The 23,449-nt window shown below is 43.0% G+C and overlaps 1 protein-coding gene across 3 annotated transcripts in view; it reads left to right on the top strand.

Annotated features, from left to right (window-relative positions):
• KDM4C (lysine (K)-specific demethylase 4C) overlaps positions 1-23,248 on the top strand; it is a 381,948-nt gene extending 358,700 nt beyond the window's left edge. For 2 of the 3 annotated variants that reach the window (XM_011937295.1, XM_011937294.1), the window contains 3 exons: positions 12,158-12,277; positions 17,377-17,469; positions 22,156-23,248. In XM_011937295.1, the coding sequence (XP_011792685.1) occupies positions 12,158-12,277; positions 17,377-17,469; positions 22,156-22,332 (390 nt within the window). In that variant the 3' untranslated portion in view covers positions 22,333-23,248. The remainder of the gene's footprint in view (positions 1-12,157; positions 12,278-17,376; positions 17,470-22,155) is intronic. The other variant, XM_011937297.1, reaches the window with a different exon arrangement.
• Positions 23,249-23,449: the final 201 nt, after the last annotated feature.

Below are 23,449 nucleotides of genomic sequence, written 5' to 3'. Positions count from 1 at the left end.
GGTCTCGATCTCCTGACCTGGTGATCCGCCCATCTCGGCCTCCCAAAGTGCTGGGATTACAGGCTTGAGCCACCGCGCCCGGCCTAGGAGTTCTTATACTTTATTTTTTTTTTTTAAGTTAATGCCTGCATTTTTCCATGAAGCAAAGTTTTCATGAAGTAAAAAACTACATCTGTTTAACTCACGACTCATTCCTTTGTTCCCTAAAACAGAAGAGATGCTTGAAAATTCCCAGGTGAGTAAGTGACAGCCCCACCCATCTACTTATTAGCCCTGTGGCCTCAGGCAAGTCGCTCTTCTATACCAATGCTGGGGGATGTTGACACTTGCCTGCCTACCCTACGGGACTGTTTTAGATTCCAATTAGGATAACACTTGTGATTGTCCTCTGTAGTTCTGTGTTCTGTTGCAGCCTCCTTTCTCTCATAGTCTGGGTTCTTGGCTTCTTAGTGTTTTCTTCACTATTTTTAATCCCAAAGGTCGCCTCCCAAGGGTTTTGTCTCCTCGCTGTCCTCTAGATATATTCCTGTTGATGGGAATTAAATCCAGATGTTCACTCAGTGTTCACTAGCTGCCAGGAATTGGGTTTTGCTTTTCTGTTCTCTTCTCTCATTCTCCCTGCAAGGTTGCATTAATATCTCCATTTTAGTACTGAGAAAACCAGGACATAAGGTTTATTAATGAGAAAACCAGGACATAAGGTGGTTGAGTAGCTTATGCACAGTAACGGGTTTTCTTTGTGAGCAGCCTGGCCTCAGATCTTGGAAGCAGTACATGCATCACTTCAGTGTGAAGCGTCCTGGGTAGGTCAAGCCATGCTCCCAGAAGTCGAACAGACACTGCAGAGCAGAGTCAGAGCCTTGGAAAACTGGACATACAAACGCAGGGTAGCCTTCTCTCCCCTGCATGCCTATCCTTAGCTTTCCTTTCATCTTTCTTTTTTTAGCTTTTGGAATTGACATGTATTTTTAGAAACCACTACAGAGAAATTCACCCCAAGCCTGTCTTTCTGCATTTTGCAACATAAATTTTTATTGACATAGTAAAATATTTTATTCCCCTCATACATTTTAGTCCCTGCCAACAACAATAAAAAAGGGGAGAAAATCGTTCCTATATAGATGGAGCTTTTTTCCCTGTGTTTGGGGGTGAGAAGTTGCAGTCCTGGGGTGTTCTACAAGAGGACGCAGTGAGCCTTGGGGCAGTCATCAGGGCCGATGTTGGCTCTCTCACCCAGGTAGGAAGAGCCACATGTGTGGCAGGCAGACCCAGGTACTCCTTGCTTTGCTAATTAGCTGCAACCAAGCAAGGGAGTTAACACCAGTTAACTTATCTGTAAATTGGAGACAATAATGTCACAGGAGCCTTAGGGTGTTGCTTTGCCAGCCGGAAACCTCAGTGGCTGGTGGCCCCTCTGCTTGAGTTTTGCTCATGCCCGCTAGGCTTATTCCGTCCACTCAGCCCAGCAGGCTGCGCTTGGCTCATGCTGCCGGCCCGGATCCCACACCTGCCACGGGCAAGCCAGGCTTGGAGTGACGAGGTTGTATGTGAGCAAGTGAGCATGGGCCTGGCCACTGCACTACAGCAAGGCATGCCAGCTGTTGTGGGGGGTGGGCAGCTCCAGGTGCTGGCTCCATGCGAGGCTGTGGCTGGACCAGATGTACCACAAGCAGCTTCTGCTGTGGATCTCAGTGTCTGCACAAGGGGAACACGGTGGCAGAAAAGCTTTAAATGCATAAATTCCTTATTTAAGTAGTTTTTATATTTGGACCTTTCAGAAGTTGAACTTGGAAGATTTTCTATTTGGGCTCCTGGGATGGTGGGGCACAGCCCTGAGACCATGAGGGGGATCCTTCCAGAACACCCTTGAGAGGGAAAGGAAGGGGTCAGGGCTACAACTGTCTCCTGTTTGGCCACACCACTCAGCGTAGTCAGTGGGATAGGCTGACCAGCTATGCGAGCCCAGATGAAATCAGGTTGACAATGCCAGAGCCCCAAACAGTGGTCCCCACAGGGTGCGGCAGGAGCTGCCCGCTGGCTTCTCCCTTGGACATCTATCTTTAAGGCCTACATTATTGCTCTCACCACAACTTGTCCTGAGAGAGGTGTCTGTAATTAGCTCAGTTTGTGCAGGTGGCTTAACGTGGAGGAAGCAGCATGAGGAACTTTGGTTAATCTTAAGAAGAAAGTCCTGACCACAGTTGATGTCCTCGGAGGGCGGGTCACAGACACAGAGTTCCCGCCTCTTTGCCTAACTACCTACAGTCACACACAGTGCCTTGTATTGCAGATATTCATGTGTGTATTTGAGTCCCCAGCTGGATCTGAATCCTTTGAGAGAAATGTCTCTGAGAGGGCTGGGTCTTCTTTGTCTCTGTTTTCTCAGTGCTCAGCTCAGTCCCTGGCCCAGAGGACACACTCCAAGGGAAGGAGAAGGCAGGAATGCAGAGAACCTCTTATCAGTGGGTTAGAACTGCTGCTGTTGTGCCCACATTGCCTTCCTGGTCCCTCCCCCGCAGGCCTTTTGGGTGTGGTCAACCCCCCAGCGTCACCCCTGTTTCTAGTTATTGGCTTCTGTTATGCTTCCTGACTTCAAAGGAACCAGAAAAATAATTTCCAAAACAGCTGCCTAACTTTGTACTTTCTAGGCCTTTTAAAGTTTTTGCATGCCAGAATCTCACCTATTTCTAATATTACAAAGATGTGGCTACTTTGGAAAATATACCTCTGAGGCTTAATGCTGTGATAACTTCCAGAATAACAAAACAATTTCCATCTCTGGGACCTCACTACCTTAACCAAGCGTTGTGTCCACTTTGGGCTCATCACTGGAGGGAGGTGCATACTAACAAAGCAGTGGGCCAGGCACTGTGGCTCACACCTGTGATCCCAACATTTTGGGAGGCTGAAGCAGGAGGACCTTTTGAGGGCAGGAGTTCAAGACCAGCCTTGCCAACATAGTGAGACCTTGTCTCTACAAAAAGCAACAACAACAAAAAACTAGTTGGCTTTCAGGAATTCACCAAATAAGTGTTAGTACTGTTATTTCTGTGAAAATAATAGACCTATCTTTTAGAAGATAGGTAAAAGTTGTGTGTGAGGACATTGGCCAAGTGTGGCTGGTGGAAAAAAAAGTCGGCTGCTTGAGGAAGCAAGATGGGCTTCATTTCAGCTTAAGGGACAACCACAGCATCTTGCAGTTCAGAAAGGGGGTGTGTGTGTCCTTTAGAAACAAACAAGGCCAGGTGTGGTGGCTCACACCTGTAATCCCAGTTCTTTGGGAGGCTGAGGCTGGGCAACATAGCAAAACCTCATCTCTACTTAAAAAAAAAAAAAAAATTAGCCAAGCATGGTGGCACCCACCTGTATTCTCAGCTATTTGGGAGGCTAAGGTGGGAGAATCACCTGAGCCCGGAAAGCCAAGGCTGTAGTGAGCTGTGATAATGCCACTGCAGTCACTCCAGCCTGGGCAACAGGAGTGAGACTCTGTCTCAAAACTACTAAAAAGGGAAAGTGGACAGTAGACTTGGAGTTTCCCTGAATGATTAGTGTCAGTATAGAAGCGGCTTGACTTGAATCGATTAACCTAGAGCCTGAAATTACAGGAGTCTAGAACCAGCACAGAACACACTTAGATACAGATACCTCAGGGTGGAAGCATTCCAGATTTTCTTCTAAGCATGTTAGAAAGCTCTCACTCTGAAAAAGATGCAGTCAGAAAAAGGGGCATAGAATTGGTTCTTTCATTATACACAGAATGTATAGTTTAGGCTGCGAGATAACCTCCTAGAACAGCAGTTCCCTCCCTGCTGAGCATGAGATTGCCTGGAAGGGCATTTGGCTTGGACCAGCTGAATCAGAAATTTCTCTGGTGGTTAACATTAGATTTATTTACTGCACTAGAGAAATGAGTCTGATGTTGAATTTTTCAAAGCTGATGAAACTAAGTTTATAAATAGTTTATATGCCTTTTTATCAAGTAACTCTTGTTCTAGGAGTCTAAGAATAGAGTTAGTAATTCAGACAAAGATTTATGAAAAATATACAATAGCATTGTATATGATAGGGGAAAATTGCAATGACCTAAATATTTAATAGAAGAGTGGCTAAATTAATTGTGGTACATCTATACTGTTGCATATGTTTGGCAAGTAAAATGGACTTTTTAAAAGATAATTAATAGCTAAGAAAATGCTCGTGATGTAATCGTAGGTAGCAAATAGCAAGGTATATTATAAATGTCCACGAAAGAAATATTGTAGGATTTCGCTTAGATGAGGTACCCAGAATAGTTAAATTCTCAGACACAGAAAGTAGAATAATGGTTGCCAGGGGCTGATGGCAGAGATAATGGGGAGTTAGTGTTTAATGACTGCGGAGTTTCTGTTTGGGAAGATAAAAAGTTCTGAAGAGGGAGAGTGGTGATGATTTCACAACACTATGAACTTAATGCCATTGAAATGTACAATTGAATGTGGTTAAAATGGTAAATTTAATGTTATGGATATTTTACCCCAATAAAAAAGAAAGGGCCTCCACCCCAAAATGCTGTGGAAGGAAGCGAAGGAACATGGCACGAATTGCAGTTCCGAGCTCATGACAAATGGCTTTAGTGACAGATCAGCTGTGCTCTAACATGAAAGAAAATAAAGGCTGGACCTCTGCAGGGGAAAGATTGTGCATGTATAGGATGTCCTAATTCTTAAAGAAAAGAGCAGAGAGAAAAATTCTTTTAATTATTGTTAAAAATTAGAAGTATAGGAAAAAAAACTCCAAATGTGGTGACAGTGATCAGTTGTGATAGACATACGAGGTTTAAAAATTTTTTTATATCTTCAAGAGATTTTACAGTTTCTCCCTACTGAGTTTATAGAAGCTCAGAATTATTCATAAAAATAATTCTTGTTTGTTTTATAGAGATGGAGTCTCGCTATGTTGCCCAGGCTGGTCTTGAATTCCTGAGCTCAAGTAATCCTTCCTCCTTGGCTTCCCAAAGTGCTGGGATTACAGGCGTGAGCCACCATGCTGGGCCTTAAAAATAACTTTTGAGTGTTTTCATTCTTTGCTAATCTCTATATGAAGGGTGCTTATGACATGTTTAACAAGCAGTCCAAAGTGGTGTATCCCCATCAGAGTAGCCCCCGTGAGAGGCCATTGCTGAGAGCTGGGCATTCCTCAGGTGCTTGGTGACTTTATTGTCTGGAATACATATACTGGGGGATATTGAAAACTTGGAGACTGCTGCCAGTCGCCTAGGACCAATCCTTGTGAACAGGTAGGTGCTTCCATCAATATGCCCCCTTCTTTTTGAGGAGGATGGTTTTGCAGCTGGGCCTTTGCATGGTGTGGGAAGTCCTCCAGTTTTATATTCCATTGTTAAGTGAGAGGTTTCTTTCCACTTTGTGAGAGGAGGGATCTGCCATCATGCAAACTAGCAGTTACTTATCAGGATCGTTAATGGCAACCAACAGAAACTGACCTTGATTTAGGCTGTACAGAAATTTAGTGAAAGGTTATTGGGGAACTTTCAGAATCTCCAGGAATGCAGAAGAACAAAGGTCAGAAAACAGGCAAGAACAAAAAGGAGGCTGTTTAGTTGCAGCTGTGGGCAAGACCAGGCCACAGACGCCATCCAGGAAGGACACACTGCCTCCCCGTATGTGGTGAGACTGGACCTAGCCTCTGCCGTAGGCCTGCGAGTGCTGCTGCTGCTGCTGTCGCTGCTGTCTGAGAAAATTCTCCCTTTTACTTGTTTTCCTGCATCTCTGATCACAGGTTCTAAATCCTGGACTGGTGTAGCCCACTGGCCAGGCCTCTGTAGCTGTCTTTGCTGTGAGAGAAGCTGGGGAAGGAAGTATCTGGCAGTGTTCAGCAACTGTGATGTCAGGCCAGCTCAGTCCCCATTAGACTGCGGGGAGAAGGGGGTTCCAAAGCTGGGCAGCCGAACGGATGACAGATAGCCACTACGATTCTTACGTGGCTGTCAGTCAGTCTTGTTAATCCTTGCCAGGGTCCAGTAACTAGCAGGTGATTATCTCTGGAAATGCTAGCGGCATTTTGCCCCAGGTCACCTAAGCATTCTCCCCAAGGGGGACTGCCAGAGGAGGCAAACTCTATGCCAATTAATTACTGGGAGCACATGTGCCACATCTTCATCTGATGCAACTCTGCTCACAGATGGGGCTGCCTGCTCTGTGGTTTATACACGTAAGGAGTAGTAATGGGGGTGAGGATAGGGCTAAGACAACATATGAGGACAGCAGCTTCTAGGGGTCCCTTTAGAAGGGTCTCATAAGAGTTCTAAGAACTCAGTGACTTCAGAATTCAGGTAATCAGACTGGCAGATGAATTTTTCCTTTTAGTTGGTGGAGCAAGTATAGGTCCTTGAAGTAACTGATCATAGCCAAAAGGCCACTCTTCACCGTGATTATGATTTCTGTCTTTAATTTTCACATCATCTATTTAGTACTGTAGCTACGGGCTTACTGACAGCTCCAGACACCAGTGTCCTTGAGAACAAGGCTCTGGTAGATTTCAGGCAAGTTTACACATCCCTAGAGGCAGTACAGCAAATGGTAAACAGCTATTTATGTTAGGTGAAGACGAACTGCTTCAAAGAGTCTAGACAGCAACTGAGAAAAATGCATTTATCAAGGTTTTAATGCATATAATTTTCCAGCAAAGGTGTTTACTTACTCCAATAACATACTAAGTAAACTGCATTAGGAAAAGCCTCTTTAGCATTTTACATCCTTTTCTATAATCGAGCTTAAATTCTAGATTGCTTAAAAGAAGTCGCCCAAGTCAGAGAGAGCTTTGGGGATACCTGGAATTCTCATTTTTAATGTGTGCCCCAGGGTTGGGAACACACTTTGAGAAGCTGTGCTCTAGTGCCTGGTTCCTGGTGCTGAACCCAAGGATATGTGAACCAGCTGGAGACCTGTAAGAGGGAGGGCAGAGCACTCAAACTGTTGCATTCCACAAACTACATCCCTTCATTTTTAGACCTTTTGATATACTTAATTTTTTTCAGACCTTTTATTTATTTTATTTTTTTTGAATTATACTTTATGTTCTAGGGTACATGTGCACAACGTGCAGGTTTGTTACACAGGTATACATGTGTCATGTTGGTTTACTGCACCCATCAATTCGTCATTTACATGAGGTATTTCTCCTAATGCTATCCCTCCCGCAGTCCCCCATCCCTCAACAGGCCCCAGTGTGTGATGGTCCCCTCTGTGTGTCCATGTGTTCTTATTGTTCAGTTCCCACCTATGAGTGAGAACATGCGGTGTTTGGTTTTCTGTCCTTGTGACAGTTTGTTCAGAATGATGGTTTCCAGCTTCATCCAAGTCCCAGCAAAGGACATTAACTCATCCTTTTTAATGACTGCATAGTATTCCATGGTGTATCTGTGCCACATTTTCTTAATCCAGTCTATCATTGATGGACATTTGGGTTGATTCCAAGCCTTTGCTATTGTGAATACTGCGGCAGATCTCAGCTGCAGATCTGTTGGAGTTTGCTGTAGGTCCACTCCAGATCCTGTTTGCCTGGGTATCACCAGCGGAGGCAGAACAGCAAATATTGCTGCCTGATCCTTCGTCTGGAAGCTTTGTCCCTGATGGGGAGCTGCCTATATGAGGTGTCTGTCTACCCCTACTGGGAGTTGTCTCCCAATTAGGCTACACAGGGGTCAGGGACCACTTGAGGCAGTCTGCCCTTCCTCAGAGCTCATACGCCATGCTGGGAGAACCACTCCTCTCTTCAGAGCTGTCAGACAGGGAAGTTTAAGTCTGCAGAAGTTGTCTGCTACCTTTTGTTCAGCTATGCTCTGCCCACAGAGGTGGAGTCTAGAGGCAGTGGACCTTTTTGAGCTGTGGTGGGCTCCGCCCAGTTCAAGCTTCCCAGCTGCTTTGTTTACCTATTCAAGCCTCAGCAATCGCAGACGCCTCTCCCCCAGCCAGGCTGCCAACTCACACTTTGGTCTCAGACTGCTGCGTTAGCAGTGAGCAAGGCTCTGCGAGCATGGGACTCACCGAGCCAGGCACGGGAGAGAAACTCCTTATCTGCTGGTTGCTAAGACCTTGAGAAAAGTGCGGTATTTGGGCAGGAGTGTCCTGTTTTTCCAAGAACAGTCTGTCACGGCTTCCCTTGGCTAGGAACTGGAAATCCTCCGACCCTTGTACTTCCTGGGTGAGGCGACGCCCCGCCCTGCTTCAGCTCGCCCTCCATGCGCTGCACCCACTGTCTAACCAGTCCCAGTGGGATGAACCAGGTATCTCAGTTGCAAAGATCACCCGTCTTTTGCATCAATCACACTGGGAGCTATAGACCGGAGCTGTTCCTATTTGACCATCTTCCAGACCTTTTATTTTTAAAAGAAACTGTTTTACCCCAAATGAAATCTCACTCAGAAACCTAGTTTGTAAATAAAATCAAAGTTCTACGCTGAAGCCCTCGTAGATCTCCCCCCTTGCAAGGACGCTGGAGACTCCCACCCCACAACACCGTGGAGTTCAGTGTGACTGACAGGCCTCACGTGTGGGGGCAGTGCTCTGTCTGTCTCTGGCTTGGGCCGGTGGGCTTTATTGGCTCCTAGTGGCTCATACACAGTAGGTGGTCAGGAAATCGGTTTTGAATCAGTGATTGAGACAATTTTGGGGACACCCACCAGCTTCTACTTTGGAGAGAATCAGAGAAGCCTAAATATCAAACCTTTCAACTTCTTTTCATCAGCCCACATGCTTCTAGTTTCATTCTTGTTTAAATTTATTTCCCACGTAGTCATAGGAAGTTGCTGGCAAACTCAAAATGTGAAACAGCTGATGAATTGACACTATTTCTTTATGATGAAAGTAGATGTTACAGAAATAAGCGCTTTTATGTTTTACTCCAAGCTACCTTAACTTCTTTTGGAAAGTAGCTAGGGAGTAAATAATGAATTTTACATACTAAATAAAGTTATATGCTCATCAAAATATATATCCTTCCAGCTGAATGACCTGGTGAAGGGTGAGAAAGGAGTTGTTATGGATGAGAATCATGCCCCCTGGTTTTGGAGGTGGGGGAAGCACAGAATAACTTAACTTGTTACAAAGTTGGTTTGTTGTCTTTCTTCTATAAATAAAGAAAAAGAGTTTTGAAAGCAAGAAGATTGAGAAAGCAAACTGAAGTGTCTTCTTGAGTTTGGCATGAAAGATGATGAATTTAATCTTTGTGGCTGATACCGAGCGACATTAGGAGGAGGCTGAGCAGTAAGGAGTTAGTTGAGGTCAGGCACTTCCAATGCTAAATTAAGATTTCCTGTGAGTAAAAGGTTAGTTTACAATTAGTAATAAAAGATACCAAAGTATCCCAGGCATTGTTTCCAAAAGCCTTTTTGAAAAAGAATTGTCACTTAGTAAAGTTCATCCATTCAGTTTGTTAATAAAACTATGTTTTTAAGATTAAACTGCTCGAATGCAGTTTATGCTTGTCTAGTCCGCGTTTCTATGTCCCTCACCTCTCCTTGGTGATATGGTACCTAAAATTGCAGGTCGGGATTTATTTTGAGGGATTTTTTTTTAAAGGTGAATAAAGTTCTGCTGAAGGGCAAATCTGTAAAATTAAGGACCTAAATGATAAGGAAAGCGAGGCCGTAACTCTCCTGCTTGAAAGTTGTTTGTGTGGGTAAGAAAGTGCAGGGTATAGCCTCCGGAATTTCCTGAGGCTTTGACTTACCTCTGTGGGGATTCGAGAAGTACCCAATAAATAGCATGTCTCACCCTGCCTGAGGAAAAGCGAGACAGAGGAGTCAGGATTTGGAGGTGTCACGTATTACCTTTATGAGTAATAAAGCGGATATTGAGGAGTGCGGCTTATATCTGTGGGCAAACAGGTTTCAAATATGGACCCTGGAATTAGACAGGCTTACCTAGTGATGGGCAGTACAGGAAAGTGCAGGCTCCTCTCTGTGGAAGGAACAGAGCAGAGTGCAGGTTCTCTGTCTGCATGATGGCTCCAGAGAGAAAGGGAAGGTGCTGAGCTAGAGGTCACCAAACTTTCTTGGCTCACAGCACCCTTCGTACCTCAGCATGCTTTTTATAGTGCCTCTCAGTCAAAAGAAATGCCTAACAGTTCTATATGTTAAGTAAATTAGGTCCAAATAACTCACCAGTATTAGTAAGCTGGGTGCCTCACAAGCGTCACTGTGCTTCCCTTGAATGTATTCTACAGGGTCCCCATGAGTTTGCTGTGGCACTCCAGGGTACCATGACACATAGTTTTGGAAATACAGTCTCCTTCAGAATTCAAAAATAAAAGTAAGTCATAACCAATCCTCTTGTAAAAGGTTAACAGGGGGTAGAGATGAGCCAGATGTATTATCTGAGTGGAGATCCCTCCACATGGGAGAAAGCGTTAGCAGCGGGAAAAGCATATGCCACCTCCTGCCTCTATGCTTACCCCAGCACCTGGGCTTCAGCTCAGAGGAATCCAGAGCTGATGCGACTCTCTAACCTCAGAGACTGACACATGTAATCAGTTTGTACTCAGAAGCTATACCTTCCAGTGTTCTTGGTACCACGTAAATCTTGGGAAGGGAAATGGAAAGAGCGGTGGTAACCCCATGGGCATACATTGAATACATCTCTACAGCCTACCCTTTCAATTCCGCATGTCCTGAGGTCAAGTATTATGAAGGCCAACAAAAGACTTACTTTCATTTGACTAAGTTAGATGCGTGTTGTCAGTTCTGTAGAGCCTCTGAGCAAGCTATTTTTTTCTTTGCTGTAACTCTAATGGAAGCATAGCCTGCAGGTAGAAAAATGAACAGCTGGGCCTTCTGCGTGTACTCCTAACCCAGCAGTGAAATGGCCACTCCTTTATAAGGCACAATTTCTATTAGTAATAAGAAATAATACATGGTAGATTTCCAGTCATAAACAACTAAATATTTCCTGTTTATGCCTCTCATTTAAACCACAGAATGTGCCCAGTCTGCATTTATAGCTTGATTGGTCAAGTGTGCATTTCAGTCATTCAGATTGTCCTCATCAGTAAAATACCAGTATTAGCAAATCATGAATTGCTAAATGTGCAAAAGAAATTAAAAATTACCATAGTCAAGCATTTCATTCCCTTGTGTTAAAATTGTATAGTGTCCTACTCAATACATACAAATTTAAAAGTTTGCAAACTAGGTGTGAGCAAATGTTTAAATGTTTTGCTATCTTCCCTGTCCCCCTCCCATGCCTTAAAAATAAAATAAAATAAAATAAAATAAAATAAAATGAAAGCACCTTTCAGGATTAATCACCCGGGGAGTTTGTTCTGAATTACTGCCTTGGGAGGTGGCAACGTGAAACAGAAGATCTGAAATGAAAAGATTCTGGTTATGGGTGCCACCACAGTTACCTGCAGAAAAAGGTGGGCTAGTCAATTAACAGGAGATGCTGGCAGAAGCACATTTATGTAGGGAGGTCCAGGGGGTCTTTAGAAGGGGTGTGCTAAACAGGACACACCCACCCAGCTCCACCCGCCATGCTGCAGGTGCTCCTGTTTTCCCTTCCCCGCTGCATTGGCAAGTCCTGCCTGCTTCAGTTGCATGCCATTTCTCCCCTGCTCCACTGTCACCTGGGTGTCTTTTATTCTCCCATTCAGCTTCACTTCTCCAGAGATCCTGGCAACTTAAAGGATCCTCGCAGGAGTCTCAGTTTCCTTGTCACTAAAACGGGGATAATTAACATCTCTTTCTATGTCATGGGTTGATTATAAGATCACATGAGATGTATGCTGAAGCATTTTGTTAACTGCAAAATGCTATATAAATGTCAGGTGTTATAAATCATTAGTTGGTCTATTCCTCAGCTAAAGCGGTTTCTATGCATATTTTAGTTACCCCCTGAACAATTCTTTTTCAAATAGCAAATGTAAATGCTGCTGTTTTTTTCTGCTTGGATTATGGTGGCTCCTTTGCAACTTTATGATATAGGCTGAATCTTTAAATACTCCTTTGGCTCATATCTCTTCCCCTGAACACCCATGCGAGATCATAATCCATAAAACACAGGCAATAACTCCTTTTAATTGCCAGGAGTTCATCATTTGCTAAGTTCTAAATGCAGTCACTTAGGCACTCCTCTTGAAAAGCCTGTTTCTGTTTATTCTGCAGAGCCGAGACTGTCTGAAGCTGGGCCCACCTGCCGAGGGAGAAGTCGTCCAAGTCAAGTGGCCCGATGGCAAACTCTATGGAGCAAAATATTATGGATCAAATATTGCCCACATGTACCAGGTGGGTTCTTCCTTCTCTGTGATGCTTGCTGAGATTGACATGATAAGTCAGAAGGAGATAGTATCTCAGGTGTGCTGCTGATCAATAAGTCACATCAATTTGGGGCACCTCTTATTTTATGCAGGAGGCAAAGCTTCAATGTGTAATGACCCAGATCGAAACCCTGGAGTTTTATTACCAAGTTGGACACTGGGAAACTCTTAACAACATTTGATGAATGATTTAATTGTAAGGAATATGGTTCTGCCGGAAAGATAAGTGACTAGAAGACAGGCTGCCTCCCACTGTTTCTGTTGTATGGGGAGAGACTAGTTGGCCGATTCATCTCACCTTCAGCCAAGACAGTGATGGCCACTCTTCAACCAGTGGCCCCTGAATTGGCTTTTGCTGAGAGACATGCTCTCCCCACTCCACCCCCTATCTCTACAAAGCTAGACAACAGTGCATTGACATAGATGTGGCCAGTTAATGTCACAAGGAGCTGATGGTTATCATCCACCCAAGCTTAAAGGAATGCTTGTTTAAATGAAAAGTACGGCTATCAGTTGGACATTCTGTTCACTAGGGAACCCTACATAGTATTAAAGAGTATATATACAATTTAAAAATGAATTACTTTTATTTCACCCAGAAATGAGAATGAGTTAAGCTTTATTTTTTTTTTTTGAGACGGAGTCTTGCTCTGTCACCCAGGCTGGAGTACAGTGGCCGGATCTCAGCTCACTGGCAAGCTCCTCCTCTCGGGTTCATACCATTCTCCTGCCTCAGCCTCCCGAGTAGCTGGGACTACAGGCGTCCGCCACCTCGCCCGGCTAGTTTTTTGCATTTTTTAGTAGAGACGGGGTTTCACTATATTAGCCAGGATGGTCTCGATCTCCTGACCCCGTAATCCGCCCGTCTCAGCCTCCCAAAGTGCTGGGATTACAGGCTTGAGCCACCGCGCCCGGCCATGAGTTAAACTTTAATAAGGGAAACAACGTGGGTAGCACATGTACATTTATATTCCTTCAGAAAGGTTTTAAAAGGGGACATTTAGAGCCAATACATTGTAGACTTTTCAGTAACACTGTGTCAGAAATCAAGATTCTTAGGCTAAACTGTAGAGTGAAAACAGGAAGATTGAAGTAAAAGGAGAAAAAGCAAGAAGGTTCAGGCCTGTTGAAAAACAGCTTGAGAATGATAAGACTGTCAGTTTCAACAGAGAAATTGTTCAAAGAGTGATAAGGAGCAAGAGCTTAAATGGAAGAGTGCATTATAAGACACTACGTCAGGAACTGGAGCACAGTGCAATTAAAGGTGTTCAAAGAAGTTTGAAAAACTTAGGAGAGAGTGTTTTTCATGGTCTAGAAAAACCCAAGGGGAATGGATAGGGGAGGATGTATGCACATACATTGTGTGTGTGTGTGTGTGTGTCTGTGTGTCTGTGTAAAGCCCATTTCCCCCTTTGCATATGGTCTCAAGACACAAATTCAAGTTATTTATAATAGTAAAGGTACTGGAGCATCTTTGCATTAGAATGACCAGAATTAGGCAAAAATCACAAGACAGGCTAATAATACTGGAGGATCCAGAAAAAGAAGCATTACTACATAATGCACAATAAAATAATTACATTTAATTAAATAATAAGTGCAAAAGTAAAGCTTCTTACATGTAGCAAAGCCATTTGCTACATGAAAAGTATCACATAGGCCGGGCGCGGTGGCTCAAGCCTGTAATCCCAGCACTTTGGGAGGCCGAGACGGGCAGATCACGAGGTCAGGAGATCGAGACCATCCTGGCTAACACGGTGAAACCCCGTCTCTACTAAAAATACAAAAAAACTAGCCGGGCGAGGTGGCGGACGCCTGTAGTCCCAGCTACTCCGGAGGCTGAGGCAGGAGAATGGCGTAAACCCGGGAGGCGGAGCTTGCAGTGAGCTGAGATCCGGCCACTGCACTCTAGCCCGGGCGACAGAGCAAGACTCCGTCTCAAAAAAACAAAAAAGAAAAGTATCACATAATGAGAATATGTTGAAATTCAGGCTAATTAGTAATCAGTGTGTTAACTTCAGTTGAATTTATGATGGTCTATCAACATTAAACTGTAAGCATATTTATAGACTCAATGAAAAAGTTAAGACTAATATTAAAATTGTCTCTCAAGCACAAGTAGTTTAAAATTCCTCATTAAGCCAAGTGGCCTTTTGAGATCATTTGGTGTTTTGTGTCTAATTATTAAACTTCACCATCAAATAAAGACAGTTTTAAAAATAGATATGACAGATAAATAAATACCTGCTGCACAGTGCTTAATATACTAGGCATATGCATTTTTTGACCCTCAGAGTAGTTCTACAAAATAGATGTTATTGACTCCTGTCTTACAAATGAGGGAAGAAAGGCTGTGAACCAAATTTTAATGATTTAAGAAAAATTTTTTAATAATTTGTCTGAGAGCACACAGCTGGTAAAGAGAGGGCCAAAATTCTCTCTCAGCTCCGCCCTAACTAGGGTGGACAACCATCCCTGCTTGCCTGGGACCATCCCTGATTTTAGTACTGAAAATAACTACATCCCAAGGGACCCCTGAGTCCCAGGTGAACTAGGATAGTTGGTTACCCTAGTCCTAGCACAGCATACTCCCTTCTAGATTTGTAATTGTTTTTTGTCTTTTAGATGTTTTAAGTGGTCTAAAACAAATGAAAGTAGGCACAGGTCGTTCTAGCTATGCTATCAAATTGTGTAAATCAGATGACACTATGGCCTAGTTAAATGTTAAAGAAACGATTCTGCTCAAACAAGGCCAGGAAGAAAACCCTTCCCATTGTCAGCCCTCCCAGAAGTGGCAGCAAGAGTTCTCATGTGACTGGCACCTAATTCCACTGTATTGTTTAGCTTATTCAAAATGCTAACAGTTCGTGGATGATAATACATTCAATTATATGTTTGACCTTTATTAAGACAGTGATGGATGTTCATCAACCAGAATTGGTAACTTTTGCCTGAGAGACATACCCACCTGGGCGTCTCTGCAAACCTAGACCAATGCGTTGGCACAGATGTAGCCAGTTAATGTTATCATCCACCCAAGCTTAAGAGAGTGTTTGTTTAATGCAAAGTGCAGCGACGTATCAGTTGGACATTCTGTGAATTAAACAATAAGTGTGGCTGGGCACAGTGGCTCATGCCTGTAATACCAGCACTTGGGGAGGCCAAGGCAGGCAGATCACCTGGGGTCAGGAGTTCAAGACCAGCCTCACCAACGTGGTGAAACCCCGTCTCTACTAAAAAATATATATAAAAATTAGCCAGGCATGGTGGCGGCATGATTATAATCCCAGCTACTTGGGAGGCTGAGGCAGGAGAATCATTTGAACCCAGGAGGCAGAGGTTGCGGTGAGCCGAGATCATGCCGTTGCACTCCAACCTAGGCAACAAGAGCAAAACTCCGTCTCAAGAAAAAACCAAAAAACAAAAATAAGTGTAAATTTTTTTTCAAACTCTAGATTTTTTTTATTAACATGGCACTGCTGTGTGGTTTAACTTACCTCTTGACAAGAAGTACAAGCATATTTTCATTTCTTAAAAGTAAAAAATTCAGACAAACAAAACTTACGAACTTGAAAAATAACATGTGGTTCAGAATTAGAACATATTAAGTATTCTACCTGATTACATCCCTTTTGTTTCCTGCTAGATCAGTTCATGTTGGATTAAACCTAAACCAATCTAAACCTAGGTGCTCTAGGTTTCTGTTAATTACATTTAATTAAATAATAAGTGCAAAAGTAAAGCTTCTTACATGTAGACTAACCAAATGTGGTTACTTATCTTTTCTTTGACAAAATCTTTTAAAATGTTAAAAAAAATTGGTTATGAAATTATTTGCTTCCATTTGGTTAGTGTGAAAAAAGTTTTAAACATTTTGTTTTAGATAATGATGTATTTTCACACATTGATGAGGTTTACATGTTAGCAAGTTGAGAAACAGATTTTCCTGGCTCCTTTGATGGCATTTGATTGAATTTGACAAGTGAGTTTTGAAAGTTCAAGCTCTGTAAGAATTGGAGAAATTATTTTATCTGGGAGGATTATTATATAAGAGTAAACAGGTCGGGCATGGTGGCTGACACCTGTAATCCCAACACTTTGGGAGGCCAACGTGGGAGAACTGCTTGAGTCTAGTGAGACCTTGTCTCTACTAAAAAAAAAATAAAATAAAATAGCTGAGCATGGTGGCACACGGCCATGGTTCCAGCTTCTCAGGAGGCTGAGGTGGGAGGATTGCTTGAGCCTGGGAAGTTGAGGTTGCAGTGAGCTGAGATCAGGCCACTGCACTCCAGCCTGATCAACAGGGCAAGGCCCTGTCTTAATTAAAAAGAAAAAAAAGGAAATATGTCATATTTCCTTTCACAGAGAGAAACAGTTCTCCCTGTTACGTTGTCAGAGCCTCTTAAAGAAATGGTGTTAACAGACCCAATCCATTTTAATGCTAAATTTCCCACAATTTCATGTTTTATGATTTCCATTTGATCAGCAGCTACTTTTCTTTGTTTTTGCTTTGCCAGATAAAGTTTTCATATCCCATATTCCAAGACACTCATTTCCAAGAATTTTGGCCTGTTTTAAAATGTATTTTGTATTTAGTTTATTTATTTTTTTGGTTTTGAGACGGAGTCTTACTCTGTCGCCAGGCTGGAGTGCAGTGGTACAGTCTCAGCTCACTGCAACCTCTGCCTCCCGGGTTCAGGCAAGTCTCCTGCCTCAGCCTCCCAAGTAGCTGGGACTACAGGCATGCACCACCATGCCTGGCTAAGTTTTGTATTTTTGGTAGAGACAGGGTTTCACCATGTTGCCCAGGATGGTCTCAATCTCCTGACCTTGGAATCTGCCTCCCTCAGCCTTCCAAAGTGCTAGGACTACAGGCGTGAACCACCATACCCGGCCTGTACTTAGTTTAATAAGGGAAATAACTCTTCTTACTTGGTTTGGTCTTCGGCTGGTTCCCTTGTTTGCTCTGTTTGAGTCCTTTTCATCTTTTTATGTAGTTAATTGGAACCTTTAAAAATGGTCAGTGCTGTTTTTTTTAATGCGTATCATATTATCTTATTTCATTAGGTTGAGTTTGAAGATGGATCCCAGATAGCAATGAAGAGAGAGGACATCTACACTTTAGATGAAGAGTTACCCAAGAGAGTGAAAGCTCGATTTGTAAGTGCTGGCAGATGCCACTTGGGGACCTGCCAAGTGAATTCCTTGTCCTTACCTCATGTTTCCCAAGCCTGGCAGGAAACATCCTTGGGTTTTTGGATTAGTTCTAAAGAAAGCCAATGCAGCTTTTTCCTTAGTGAAACCTATTGAAGCAAACTTCAGATTCAGCCAGAATCAGGGAAACTAATGCATGTGCCTTATTTTTCTAATGAAGTCAAATGATGCTTCTTTGTGTTAACATTTATTGGTGCACAAAAATACTTACTGAATATGTGCTCTGTGCAAAACACCAGGAGCAAACAAAGATACCATCAAGGCATTTGCAATCTTGTTAGTAGAAGCAACATTAAAAGAAAGTATTCAGGAGTAGATCAAAGAGGACGTGGCATAATTGAATGTCTGTCTGTTCTTCTATAGGTTTATCATGGATTGACTAACTTCTGTCGCAGAAAGTCACTGATTCACTGATGTTTGTGTCAGTTCATAATGAAGCTAAACTCTGACTTTCATGATAAAAGGGATAAACAAAGTCTAAATGCTAGTTGTGGGAATACTAAAGCAGTTTTTTAAAAAGGAAATACTAGTTTCATGCCCTCACATACCATTAAAAGATGAACAAACATGGACAGATAATCAAAACTGAAGTTGAAAAACATAATTCACAATAATTTAGGCTTCATATTATTGTATCATAAAATATTTAGTGGACCCTGAAATGAAGTCAGTTTTATTCATTTAGAATTATATCTATTGCATCTGTGAAATGATAAATCCTAAATAGAGAAATTTGAATGGATAAGGTTTTTCTGACTAAAGTGAAATTTTTTTTCGGAATAAATGACAATTTCAGTTTAGTGTGTGCTTATGATATACTTGTCTGCAGTGAAAGAGACACTATAGATTACATGGTTATTTTGGAAAAACCAAGGATTTTCTTAAATCAGGGATGTCCAATCTTTTTGCATCCCTGGGCCATACTGGAAGAAGAAGAATTGTCTTGGGCGCCACATAAACTACACTAACGATAGCTGATAAGCTATAAAAAAAAAAAAAAAAGGCAAAAAAAATCTCATAATGTTTTAAGCAAGTTTACAGATTTGTGTTTGGCCGCATTAAAGCCATCCTGGGCAGCATGCAGCCTGCGGGCCATGGGTTGGACAAGCTTGCCTTAAACTTTCAGTTGTATATGCAGCTTTTTCCCATCAGATGGGATACTGACAGCAGAGTAACTGCATCAGGTGGGAACTGACTTTCCTCTCAGCTGCATCCTTCAGAGGAAGGTCCTTCAAAGTGAAATTGTCAAGAGGAGTGGTGGTATTGCTACCCACTCAATGAGAAATACGGCTCAGAGAGGACCACACACCTGTAAATAGAGTAACCACTAGATAATAATGGCAAGCAAAGAAAAAGTTAAATATTCCTGTTATAAAAATACCAGCCAAATCTTGGTGAAGACCTAAAAACTTGAGATGACTTGTCACTGTTCTGAGACCTGAAATTTCTTGAGAAAAACTTTCCTTTTCGAGATGTTAGAGATAGCTTCCTCTCGTTCTGTATTCCTATCTTCCTTGGACTCCCCTCTTCCCTTACTTACTCCCTGCTCCTCCCACTCCTTTCTTTTCCTTTTTCAGCACCTAGAGATTTAGAGGATGGGGAGTAGAGTAGGTAGCCTCTTGAAGTCTCTTAGGTCTTTCATTTTCTAACCCTTGTATGACTAAGCATCCTACCAGCTGAGTCTTGTAGATTTCAAATACTATTTCTTAATCACATGAGAAGAAAGCTCGTTGCTTTCATACTCTGATCACAATTTCTTTGTTTCACAGAAGATTCCGCTCAGATACCAGGATGCCTTCCCCTGTGGCTGTCTCTGAACACAGGTCCTGGGTTTTCTAAGGTCTATTTCACTGAACAAGCTCACCAACATTCAATTTTTTTTATTCTCAGAGAAAATTTTTAATTAAAGAAAAAAAAAAACAGTGAAAATACGTAAATCACATCCATACACTCTGAATGCAGCCTGCTATTCTGAGCGGCTGAGCCAAGTAGAAAATGTCTTTGGGAACAAAGGCTCGCAGTCACTGAGTCCTGTTAGCCACCTTTATTGCCTGTTGGCCATAGCCAGTCTGCTTCTCCTTCAGGTTAGTACATAGCCCTCAGACCCTTGGTTAGTCTCTCCATGATTACTATTTTTTTTCCAGTTGGCAAAACAAATCTAATTGGAAAACTCATTAATGGAAGATATTTTATGGTTAGAAAAGTCTTTTTTGTTTTTTAAGGATGGAGGTTAGCAGCCCTTGTCAGGAGGCCTTGTATTTTAATGACTTCGGCTCACCCAGACACACGCTGACTGGGGGAGAAATTGTTCAAAAGAGCCAGCAGTCCACCTCAGTGATTGTGTGGGGTTCTTTTCTACTCACTTCAGAAACAGCCCCATTACCTTTTATTGTCTCACAGAATAACCATAGCAACGGTGCATAATTAGCTAGAGCTCCTGGTAAATCGGTTTTATTATTGTATTTGAGAGGCCGACTTTTGCTGTTTCTGCACAGTGGCAACACTTTCATAGATGTTTTATTTTCTTCTTTGATAACTTTAGCACTTACAGAAGTGAAAGATTACTCAGAGGAAGTATCTTGCCAAGAATGAATGTAACAGAAGTGTTTTCTCCTAGTGGCAGAGGGAACCCAACCAGCCCATAATGATTTAGTTTTCTTCCCTAGTGAAGCTAGATGGTGTCTGGGGGAAGCCGTGGAGGTGGCCTCTTACCCTGAGTAACTGTCCCATGAACTGGCTGGAAACATGAGCAGCTTTACATTTCGGTACACTTTTTGTTTTCAGGCTTCCTTGTAGCTGTTTTCTTGTTTTTCTCTTCTTTATCATGGACTGTGTGTTTTCAAGTCCTAAAGCGTCTTTCGCCTCTGTCTCTGCCAGCAGCCAGGGGAAGCAGTCTCAGCACATTGAAATGTACTGTGTGTTGATGTCATCAGAAGTCATCCACCTCAGTGAAAACAGCTGCCAGTGCATTTTAGGAAGCAAGATAGTAGGGAATTGGGAAGCAAAAATAGTGCCTACCATAGACTTTAGGCTTTATCTGATTATCACAGAAAAAGCCACATGCCCTCACTCAGCAAACACTTACTGAACAGCAGTCGAGTACTAGGCACGTTGTTTGCAGTGGGGAACACATGTAAAACTGGGTACACAGTCCCTAATATCCTCATCTTTATGGGGTTCCCCTGATGGGGAGAAACGTATTTGCCCCTTACCTCTACCACTGCCCTCATCCGACCGAGTGGATGTGCCAGGGCCACAGGAGACCCAAAGAAGGACCCTTAAGCTTGCCGAGGGAGGAGACAGTAGAATAGAATAACTTTCACAAAAATGAAACAGTGTGTCCAAAGACAGAGAAGCATGGGACCCTGAGCCAGGCAAGAATGGCCAGGACCTGCAACTGATGTCATCTGAGGAGAGCACGGGCCGGGCTTCTGGCCAGGTTATGTAGGTCTAGCCCAGGGAGTGAGGATGTCATCTTGAAGGCAGTTGACTGTTGGGAAATTATAAGCAAGGGCATATGATCATGTAGAGTCTTATAATAAGAGGGTTTTTAGAGAGCTTTCTTCCAGTGGTACTGTGGGAAATAGGTTGGAGGTAAAGCATTTATTGCAGTGGTTTGGAGAGGTGAGGGCCTACCCCACAGGGTCAGTAAGGATTAACAAGAAAGGCTGAAGGGCTTCAAGGTACATGCAGGAGGAATCCTGGACACGGTGGGGAAATGTCTACAGGGCCTTTAGGTTTCTGGCCAGTGTAACTGGGTGCATGGGGATGGTGGTGCCTTTTATGGAATGTAGGAAGGACAGCAATGGAGAAGGAAGGTTTCCAGTTCAATTTAGGACAGGTTGATTTGAAGGGCCTCTGAGACAAGGACTTTGTGATGCCTGCTGGGGAAATGCACTTATACAGGCCTGAGCTGGAGCAGGAGATGTGAGCATCTCCTGCAGACACTGAAGCCAGGGGTGTGGGCATAAAGGCCCGGGGAACAGGAGTGGAGAGGAGAAGGCCCAGTGCCAAACATTTAGGGCATTGTAGTTGAGCAGACAGTTAAGAAAGGGAACCCTTGAGACATCAAAATGAGCAGCCAGAGAAGGAGAAGCAGGAGAATGGGTTTACAAAATGACAGAGAAGAGAGAGAACTTTAAGCAGTAATTAGTTGGCAGACTAGTCAAGTCAGTTTGGGGATAGGAAGGTGTCACAGGAATTAGCAACTAGGACTTCATTCAGTAAGAACAGTTTCAAGGAAGGGGTGGGGCAGAGGTCCAAAGCTAAGTAGGAGTAAAGGTAACTTAGAGATGACTGTTGACATTTGTCGAAAACCTCGTTAGGCAAGAGCCAGAGGGGAGATGAAAAATGAGGGAAGTTTAAAATGAGACGTTAATCTTGCTTTTGTTTGGGGAAGATCCCTGGGGGTGGAGGGTGGGGAGATCCTGGAGAAAGTGGGGCTAAATGGAGCCCCCCACTTTGGGTGGGAGAGGTGAGGGAAAGCCCAAAGTCACGCCTGCGGCCCTTCTAGCCTGAGCTGGTGCACGGGGCGTCTACACCCTAACCCCAGCTGACCGAGTCAGATCTTTGTCCAGTCTTCTGAAGATCAAATGCCGTGCCCTTTTGCACTATAACACCAGCTGCTTTTAGTCCACAGCCTCTGACATGCGATTTGAAGACACATTTTATGGAGCAGACATTATCCAAGGGGAGAGAAAAAGACAAAGAGTGCTGAGCTCCAGGTTTAAGAACGAATATGTGGCCGACCCTGTGTACCGCACGTTTTTGAAGAGCTCTTTCCAGAAGAAGTGCCAGAAGAGACAGTAGTCTGCATACGTCGCTGCAGGCCACAGAGCAGCTTGGGTAGGAAGAGAGAAGATGGAGGGACGACCTTGGGGCTGTGCCATGAGTTTTGCTGGCATAGGTGATTGGGTGTGTCTCTGACAGTGGTGAATCGGGTTTCCCGAGTTTGGTCACCAAAAATACAAAATACACATTATTAATTGGATGCAGCGATCTGAAATCATCTCTAGTCTTGCTTTCACTTGTGAGCAATTGTCTTCTATGATCCCAAAGAATTTTTCTAAGTGAAAGGAAATACTAGTGAATCACCCACTAGGAAAAGCCACTGCCACAGAGGAGGCGGGTCCCCTTGTGCGGCTTAGGGCCCCCGTCAGGAAACACATGGGGACCTCTCACTCCAGCTCCAGCAGGTGGCACCTCGGTACCCAGCGGGGAGGGCAATAATTTATATATTTTCCACAGTCAGGGAAGGACTCTCACTTATTTGTTTCAAATTGCAGTTTTTATAAAACATTTTTAAAACACAAATGGCATGTATGCTAATGAGATTTACCCGTGTGCTATCTGTATTTCCCTTGTACAGAACTTTTACATTTTTGAATATTCCTATTACTTTTGATTGTGTCTGATGGGAACTGAGTTGTTGGCCTTTGTGAAATGAAACTTTGGCTCTTGAGAAAGAATTCTTATGAATTGTATGCGAATTTTATATATTTAAAGAGGGAGATCTGGGGCTGTTATTTTTAAACTTTTTTTCATAATACATATTCTGAGTAGATATTTATAAAATATATGTTTCTTTCATTATGTGTTTGTAAAATTAGAGTTTAAATAAATATGCTTTGATGCATAGTTTTGAACTAATGTAACATGATTTTTCTTTTTTAAAACAGCCTGAAAATGTACTAGTGTTTAAAAATAAAGATTTCCATTTTCTCCAGTCCTGTCTCTGACTTGCTTATTTGTCTGGGTTTAAACCAATAGAAAAACAAGTTTGTTGGAGAGCTGGCTATCAGGACATACTGCGGCCCAGGTTTTTCAGACCCTCCTTCTGTCGCTGACTTTTTCCATGATTGTGGCACATGCATGGTGATATTTTTGGAGACAAAGTCCCCTGCCTGCCCACTTCAGTACCAATGGA

The sequence above is a fragment of the Colobus angolensis genome, unplaced genomic scaffold (genome assembly GCF_000951035.1).
Source record: "Colobus angolensis palliatus isolate OR3802 unplaced genomic scaffold, Cang.pa_1.0 Scaffold162, whole genome shotgun sequence".
In the NCBI taxonomy this organism is placed as follows: Eukaryota; Metazoa; Chordata; class Mammalia; order Primates; family Cercopithecidae; genus Colobus; species Colobus angolensis.
The sequence above is the reverse complement of the archived record's forward strand: the minus strand, read 5'-3'. Positions and strand labels throughout refer to the sequence as shown.